The sequence below is a fragment of the Magallana gigas genome, chromosome 1, assembly GCF_963853765.1.
Source record: "Magallana gigas chromosome 1, xbMagGiga1.1, whole genome shotgun sequence".
Lineage (NCBI taxonomy): Eukaryota > Metazoa > Mollusca > Bivalvia > Ostreida > Ostreidae > Magallana > Magallana gigas.
In genome coordinates, this window is record NC_088853.1 from 40,486,654 (window position 1) to 40,496,069 (window position 9,416).

Here is a 9,416-nt window from a genome sequence, read left to right on the forward strand (position 1 = left end):
GTTTAAATGGCTGAAACCAGTCGACATTTAACATGACACCAAAGTTACGTTCAACAGTAAAAAAATCATATTTTTCTCCATTAAAACATTTCCATACATCACCATCATACACATCCATCAAAATATCATTTGGTACATTTCTGTACCGCCATGATTCACAGAGATCTTCAAAACCTTCTCTTTTAACCAAAATTTCTAAACTCTCTTCAATGCTTTTATAACAGTAAGATTTTCTAGGTACTAGATTTGTTTTTCCTTGCATAGATACAGGTTTTAAAAGTACTTCACCACAAGGTCTACGAAAGTGTGCTAAAGCATGGTTTGGAAATACAACGTTGCTACACTTCTTGGAAGTTTCTACACCTTCCACTATGTTTTTACAATCAGAAAAATCATACAGGGTGAAACATTTGGGACAAACAACATGCCTTTGAAACCTATCTTTTACAAATAAAATACTTTTATGCAGCTGATATATATTTGATGGAAATCTTTTGTACAGTTCTTGAGTTAATTCAGATGATGCTGCTACCAAGTAAAGCAAAGATTTGATAAGTAAAAGTAAATATGAAAATGCAAAATCAGACACGTAAAAAAAGGACTGCCAACATAATAACATTTTCAAAAGAGATACAATTAACATATCAGTTCTATCCCTTGGATGGTCCTCAACAGCATCTTCCTCCTCAGAAAAAAAAATGAATTCCTCATCACACAATTCCTCTTCACTCTCAGAGGACTCTGATAAACAGACATCATCTTGAACTTCTTCCGTCTCTTCATTCCAAAATGTTGGGCTATTAGAATCATTGTTGCAGACTGGAGATGTACGCATTTGAGACCCAGAACATTCAATATTTGCACTACTTTCAAACACTTCTTTTCTTTGCTTTTCCACACATTTGTGTCTTTTCATGTGTCTTCCAGAATATTCCTCCCCACAGCCAAAACACAAGTGCATTCTTCTCTTTTTGCGTCCATCCATTCTTAATACTTGTATGGCTCTGTCAGGAAAATGTGTCTTTTAACTGCATAAAAGAATAACACATTTATAATTATGACCCTTTTCATTAAGCGTGTGCATACAATAGATTTTTGTACGTGAAACAATATATATATTACATATATTTATTTTTACTGTGTAAATCAGTAATAGAAATCAAAATACCTGCAAAATGATCGATCATAATAAACATGTCTAGTTTTAACATCTATATATCATGATTAAATTAATTGTAAATTCACAAATTTTCAGAAAAAAATATGCACCAAAATCCTTTTTCTTAAAACCCATCTTTAAAAATTAAAGCCTTCAAAAAGACAGATTGATTAATGGATAGACAGATGGTGATTCAAACAGTACCGATATACCTCAACAAAGAGTGTTTTAAAATTTCAAGCAATTGCAACTGATCATTGCGCAGAATTCTTCGACAAAATTTTGTTACAGACTTGGATGGATGGACAAACAGACACACAAGGGTAAAACAGTAAACCGCACTCTTCTTCAAAGCAGGGGTATAAAAATGAGCTGAACCAATATCAATCTGTTATTTGGGTTCTCTTTTAGTCACCGTCAAGGTTTAAAAAATGAATATCTTATCATATAAACCTAATCTTATATATAATATATAATATTTACATTTTCCAGTGTCTAGCCTGTGATAACACTACGTATCGATTTTGTACTATATAACCCATAACTTCAAATGACGCAAAGTTGAGGCGCCAGCGGGGTTTGCTTATTTATATTTCAATATTTAATCGTACGATTGCTTAAAATTATGTAAAAATAAGTAACAATGAATCATTCTTTGAATATTATGAGGTGATAATTTCGGTCAGGGCATGATCAAATCTATCATAAAGCCCCGACCAAAATTATCACCTCATAATACTCAAAGAATGATTCCTTATTCCATAATAAAATATAACTTATAATCAATGAAGTATAGTTCTAGTACTATTTCTTCTGGCAGACAATCACATTAACATATAAAACATCTGATAGTGTATCATGTATACAGCATTGAAAATTTTAATAGTACATATTAAATTAAACATAAAAGAAATAATTACCTATTCCATCAACAGTGTTGATTACATGTCGACTGCTGTATTTCTCCACATCAGCTTTGGCTTTCAAATACTTCCTGAAGTCTTTATAAAGCTGATCATTCTTCAAGTCATCTTCATAATCTGTAACACAAATCAACAATAATTACTGCTAAAACATTGCACAATATTCTTTAAAATCAAGGAATATAAACTAGTAAATGCTGTCATTTATTGGTAAGTTGGGTTTATTCACCGAGATTTCAGACATAAACTTTGAGTTGAAAAAGAAAAGTGTTTCAGTCCTGCTGTCCTAGGTAAATATGTACACAAGAAAACCAGAACAACATAATGACATGTGCAATTTGTCCAGAATGAAGAGACATACTTTTTCTTATCAAAACTAAAATAATGTAAATATTGCCTTCTACATCTTCGCTGACTGCTGCTAAAGTTTCTTGATCGATATTGCTGGTGGAAGGAGATTCCTCTGTTGATGGTATGCTCCGATTTAATAGAAGGGTTTCTCGTTTCCTTATTTTTCTTCTTTTACTTTTCACTTTTACTGCTTCTCTGGACCTCTGGCGTCGTTTTCCCATGTACGTAGCTAATTGGTCTAGAAAAAAAATCAAAACAAATTATTTCACAATTTTCAGTTTCTGTATAAAGGCTGAATAATCTCTGCATATAATATTTATTACCGGTTACTTCCTGCTCTGTAATCTTACATATGATTTGTGTATTAATTTTCATTTAAGTTCAAGTTAATGTAACAAAAATATCTTTAAAATTCATCTATATATTATATTAAGATACTCCAAATAAACTTTTATTTGCACCAGGGTATTTAATCAAAGTGTTGAAATTATGACATGTATCAATCATTACATTAAATTGAAAATACATCTTCCCTGACTTAAATACTTAATTAACAAAAATTTAATATTTGACTGAATATTAGAAATTCAAGCTCACAAAATTCATGCATGTTAAATGTACTGTACTATCTGAAGCTTTCATAAAAACAACATGGGTCCATGGTTATCATAAAAGCTTTCCTTTCATCTTATTTACAACCACTGACCAGCTCCATGTATTTGCGTTAAACATATAGGTTATCAGTAATGTCAAAACATGGTACCTGTTAAATCTGGTTACAAACAGGACTCCATACTGTGACCACATTGACTTACAGTGTTTACTTCTTTTAAGAAATCAGCATGTGTCTATATACACATGTGAACTGACAAGGAGATAGAGAATTGCTAATTGATAAAATGTTAATCCTTATCATAAAATTGATTGGTGAAAGGAATCCTTTGTGTCAGGGGTTTGTTTGCATTTTTAATACAGGATCCTAGTCTCTTATATTACTTTAAAACAGTATTTGATGAGAAAAATGTTTATATTTCAAAATTCTAAAACCAAAATTCAACCTGTTTAGTTTAAAATGTACAGATATATTAACATGAACTCGTGTAGCTAATTAACGTACACTTTAAAAAGTCAACATTTGTTGTTTAAGCCATTCCTTTTTTTCTGTTGAGTAATTTCGGTTTTTGTTTTACATGTAGACAAAGAAATGTAAAGATACTTACATGTACCTACAGGGTGACAAGGAATACATCTCTTTATTTGCATTATCATATATATATATATATATATATGCATGCATGATGACACTCACTCTTAAATCGTATTCCGGTCAGTTGATTTTCGATTCCGATTCAATTGTTTCTAGTTTAATTTTACAATCTAATATAATAAATTTGTTGTACTTAATTGTACAGGAGAAATTTAGTTTATTTACACATACTGATAGATTGGGCGCAGAGGGAATGCAACAAGTGCACCCCCCCCCCCATTCTTAAACTATTATACTTAAGTTCTTATATCAAATCAATATTAATTCATGTGAAAATATTTCTTTTCTTGACAGCCAAAATTTGCTATATCTCTAATAAGAGTTGAATTGCGCGGAAACAGAAATATTTCCCCCAAAGAGTTTTGTTTACCAAAGGAGGCCGGGGGTGGGGTGGGGGGTACTTTTTTTTTTGTTGGGGGGGGGGGGGGGGGGGTTCTAAACCTATTATTTCTGGCTGGTTCCGATTTTCATTTGATACTAATATTTTATTTTAGGGCAATTTATCGTGTGATAAGTTTTCATTTTTCGGATTTTCCAAGCTGGGGGGGGGGGGTGTCGATGGATCTTCTCGAGTTGGGGGGGGGGGGGTGAAGTTTTAACGAACTACGAATAACTACTGAATTTTCTTGTGCATTATGAATCTTTTTTTGTTTATATGATAAAAGAAAACAATTCGATTAGAAATATGGTAAAATAAACTATCATTCTGCCAACCGGCCAACTTGCTCCGACGACATTTTTCTATCATAAATTCTCATTATTGCACCTCGTTAAAAAATGAATTAAACAAAATATAGTAAATCCTTATAAAATCGCTACTTACAATTAACAAATAAAAGGGATCCAAGCGTTGGGCAATAACTTCTATCTGTCTTTGAAATTCCTTTGTCTCTCGCAAACTCTTGAAAGGCGCCAATATTTGCGTGCAGAATAGTGTGGTTGGATAGTTGATACAGGGAATTGGATGTGCGGTCATAATAATCTTAAATGAATTTACTTTGATTTGGTTTTATGAATATCGGCGTATTTAACATTTTTAAAATCTATTTTATTTAAATAACCAACAAATTAACTTATATTCGAACTTGTAGCTAAATATCAATATCATAGTGGTAAATAAAATACGAATTATTCGATGTTCGCTTACCTTGGTACATCCAAATATGGCAAGATGATGACATTGATGCTGCGAACCAATCAGAGCAAAGAGCGCACAAGCCATTTCTCATAAAGTTTGAAAATTTCCCCAAGACTTCGACAGATGAAATTATGTCGGAGTTAGATTTTAGTGCGACGGACGATGAAAGTCTTCATCTACAAATCGACGAGACAATGGAAACAGAGACGGACGAAAGCCTGGAAACAGGAAAAAGGGACGCCTTTCGTTCGATAACTTCCGATTCAGACTCCGAGTCTATCTTGACAAAGGTAGGGTTCTTTAAATTTCGATGTACAAAGAAATTCTATATATAGGCTGCAAATGCCGCTGCATGTACTGAATTCACTTCGGCATTTCAATCACTGGTCTTTGAAACCGTTCAAAGGTTTTCAATTTTCATATATAAATATTCAGTTTCTCTCCAATGCCCGTGGACAGGACTGTGCTCCCTTTTTTTCGTTAAAAAATATTTTTTCATTGCATGTCTGTCTCCTTTAGCTAAATTCAGTTATACAACTCTTCCCTATTGTATGTGTGTTTATTGTGCATATTGTTTATTTACATGATTGTACAACCGAATCCTGGGACCTATTATCCCTTGAAGGCCCATATTTATTTTGTAACTATTAAAGTTTATTTTATTTCACCCCCTTTCAGTGACAGAAGAAATATTATATGATATGAACAAAATATTCTTCTGAATTTCAGAAACCCTCTGCAAGCTTAAGGCGGTCACCCAGAAAGAAATCACAAAAAGCAACGCAGAGAAGTGTTCTCATGCCAAATTCAGAAACTGATGATACCACAAAGGTAAATACTAAATTTAATTTCATTAATCTTCAAGGAAAAAGTATCTGCATGTGCACTAGGCGAAAACGTCTGTATTTCTTTATAGTTATATAGAATTATAGCATAAAAAAGATATTGTTATTCATGTAAACAAAAGTCCTTGCTGTATTTTAACTAGGGACCTGTGGTTCAGTAGACTTGAGCTTTATCTGATTCACTACGGAGATAGACATCCAAGTTTTGCAATATAGACAGTTTCACAATTGGTTAAAAAGTAAATGTTGCAGGGTGTCTTGGACTCTTAAAAACTTTTTAAGTTTTAAATTTATATGAAAGTCCAATTATTTCAACTATAAGCCATAAAAAAGGTCCGTGAAAGACAAGTGCATTAGGGAGCCTTTCCATTTTTTATATAAAAAATATTAATACATAGTACTTGATGTCTGTTTAGGAAATTACAACAAGCACTCCTTTGAGGCGGTCACCTAGGAAACGAAGGCAAGAAACAAGAAGACTTGCAATTGCATGTGCTCAAGAAGACACAGAATCAGAAGATGAAACATACTTATCTGCTGCAACTAATATGCAAAAAGAGGTGAGATTGTATTCATTTACTGATTTTGATGATGAAATTATATTATATTATATTATATTACATATAGTTTACGTACAGTCACAAAGCATAGACAACTTTGGTAGTTTGTCCTGGCCCCAGCCTCACCAACTTTCCTCAAGTCAATACTCAGCCTCAAGTATAAATATTAACCTCAAATTTATGCACTTTTCTATTAAGGATTTGAGTTGAGGACTGAGTTGAGTGATTTGAAAATTTTGGTGACGGTGGGGCCCGATTGACAATAAAATACTCATTTATACAACTTCTTTTTTATTGTTAACTGTTTATGATATTATTTAATGTAATTCATTCTTTCTTTCAGAAAACTGCAAAATCAAAGAAATCAAAGACCCAGTCTGGACAATCTGAAAGACTTTCATCTTTGAATAGCTCAAAATCTAGTGGTATGTGTGACAGAAGTAAGATTGAGATGAAATCAATTTAGGTCATAGTTTAACCTAACAGTTTTTTATGATAAAAGGTAGATAATTTTGACCAAATGAGTAATGCTTAATGATAATTGCCAGACTGATTTCATGGCTGTCATGGTACAATATTTATTTACTCTATTACATTTAAAACAATTTGATTATGGTTATATTCACATTATTCCATTTTCTTCAAAGGGAAAAACCAAGGTCTACATGGGCATATTAAAGAAATACTGCAAAACCAAAGAGAAATTCTTAGTCAGTTAGGAGTTTTGACGAAGGAGTTAAAGGGACTTCGAACAGACATTGATAACAAAAGAGATGAAGTTAAGGAACCAGTATCTGTTCCAAATCGAATAAGGGTTGGTATCTGCCTTTTATTTTGCTAGAGCTTTAAGCATCTATAATTTTAAACAATTTTTTAAAATATTAATTGCAGACAGCATAATACACAGTTATTGAATATGACTGGGTATAATGGCAACATGATTTGTTGCACCTGGAGACAATATTTATTGCCCGAGGCCAATAATAGTGTCTGAAGGTCCAAAAATCATATGTTACCTGAACCACAGTCAACTATCAAGCAAGTCATTCATGTCGCTCAGCTGTTTCTCCATTTTGATTAACAACTGGACAAATATTGATTAATAAGCAATATCATAGAAGTCAATGGCCAAGATTTCTGTTGTTGGGTCTGCAGACTGGTCAGCATCAAAATTGTTAGAGCAGTTGAATTACCATTCTTTTAGTAAGAACTACATTAAATAACATTTTTAATGGTCTAACATCAAAAATGCTAGTACCCATTCATGATCATTCATGTTGTTTAAGTTTTTATTCTTTATTTTTATCTCAAGAATGCTGTGAAAAAATATTTTACAAATGGAGAGGAGATAGAGCTGAAATGGGATTATAAAAAAAGGTTTGTCAACTCGTCAACTTTTTCCCATTTAAATAGATATATTTTGGGGATAATTGTATATACGTTGGGGTGTTTCATTCAGACTATGAAGTGAACATTGTGGACAAAATACATGTAATACATGATAATTTAAAAAGTATGTTAACTATTTATGTTTTGTTTTAGTTTTCTATTCTGGGGTCAAAACTGATTGTCAAGCTTTTCATAATGCACAACAGCATATGGCATATGTACAATAGTTATCCCCTATAGTTAGATATTAATGCTTCTTGTTATTGTGCTGTAGAATAAATATTCATTGCTTTTAAATTATCTGACTTTATATATTAATGATGGCTGGTTATTTCAATATTTGTATGTCTTTTTTCTTGTTTTTCCATAGCTGCTGTAAAACGATACTTTACATCAAAAAAAGAAGCTGCTAACAGGAAATCAAGAAATAAAGAAACACTACATAAGCAGAGGCAGGCCACATACGAGAGGAAGAAAGAGGCAAGTTGTTTTAAAATACTTTTCAAGCACCCCATCATTGCTATAAGGCAGATTATTACTCCCTACATTGGTCATTGTTTATAAAATTGAGTGTTAATTTCTATTTTTATGAAAAACCTACCAGTTATATTCTATAGTTTGATAATAATTGGTCTAAAAAAATCAAAGGCTACCTTATTATTTGAGCATGAACTTGATTGCAATGATTTTTACTTTCAAATGAAAAAGCATGACTTTGATTTCTGCAGAGAAAACAACCCAAAACTGGTTTCAACCCAGTTTATATTTACTTTCATAGAGTAACATAATAAATCATTGGTGTAATAAAATTTTCTACTGTTTATCGTAAAAGTGTTTGATGTTTAACCTTGAAAAATAGTATGATTGTACAAAATACAAATGAATCATGAAGTCGATTGATAGATTTTGACAAGTTTCTTACTGTGATGCAGGCAACACTCTATACATAATATCTACATATATTAGTTCACAAATTCTTCGATCAGTTTAATAGTGCATTACAACCAGCATCGAGCCTATTCTTCAATCTTGTATTTCTAATTCAATGATAAAAAATTCAATGTAAAGAATATCTTTTAGTTTTAATTATTGGGACATTCATCATTATCATATCATTTCATTGTGCAGAAGGTACGACGCAGAATTCAGGCTGCTGAGAAAAAGAACTGGACAACGGAAAAGAAGAACATGGTTTTAGGGGTACTGAAGTCCAAAGACTCGCACAAACTGATGTCCAGTGACGAGGAGGCAGATGAAGGTTTCATCTCGCATCCATACTCTTGGGAGAGTGATGCTTGGAGGAACATTAAGCAGAGCCTGGACAAGAAATACCAGGAAACATGCTCTTCGAGGAGCAGGCGCCTTCTCCAGAAGAGACAAATTGGCTCAGTTCGAGAGCAAGAGAAACCAAAGCTAAAGGAGGAATTTTCGTGGATGTTTAATTAAAAAACATTTTGAATTAATGACTGTTCCCGCTACGATTGTAAATACTTTTTCTGTGACAGTATTTTTTTGTACATGTACATTCTAAAATTATGAAATTAAAAGAAATTATATGACTTACAGTTATTGGCCATGATTTAGTTTATTCAACATGCTGAAAGAGGAGTGAAACCAGAAAGGTTTTTATATATATATATATATATATATATATATATATATATATATTATATATATATATATATTTATATATATTTATTTATTCCTTTTGTTTAGTTGATATTTAATGGCATTTAATTCGAGTAAAGTTAAACTTTACCATAACAGAAAGATGAACTTTAAAG

General features: G+C 32.1%; 1 protein-coding gene across 1 annotated transcript; it reads left to right on the top strand.

Annotated features, from left to right (window-relative positions):
• Positions 1 to 4,733: 4,733 nt before the first annotated feature.
• On the top strand, positions 4,734 to 7,383 carry LOC117690624 (uncharacterized). Its single transcript, XM_034475051.2, has 5 exons — positions 4,734 to 5,128; positions 5,568 to 5,669; positions 6,100 to 6,243; positions 6,587 to 6,668; positions 6,891 to 7,383. The coding sequence occupies exons 1-5, from the start codon at positions 4,970 to 4,972 to the stop codon at positions 7,082 to 7,084; spliced, it is 681 nt and encodes a 226-aa protein (XP_034330942.2). The 5' UTR covers positions 4,734 to 4,969; the 3' UTR covers positions 7,085 to 7,383.
• Positions 7,384 to 9,416: the final 2,033 nt, after the last annotated feature.

What these genes read in the sequence shown, in the direction of transcription:
- LOC117690624 (XM_034475051.2), top strand. Translation starts at nt 4,970, where the DNA reads ATGTCGGAGTTAGATTTTAGTGCGACGGACGATGAAAGTCTTCATCTA. An exon ending in CCGAGTCTATCTTGACAAAG is followed by an intron (nt 5,129 to 5,567) that starts GTAGGGTTCTTT and finishes TCTGAATTTCAG; the next exon opens with AAACCCTCTGCAAGCTTAAG. An exon ending in AAACTGATGATACCACAAAG is followed by an intron (nt 5,670 to 6,099) that starts GTAAATACTAAA and finishes ATGTCTGTTTAG; the next exon opens with GAAATTACAACAAGCACTCC.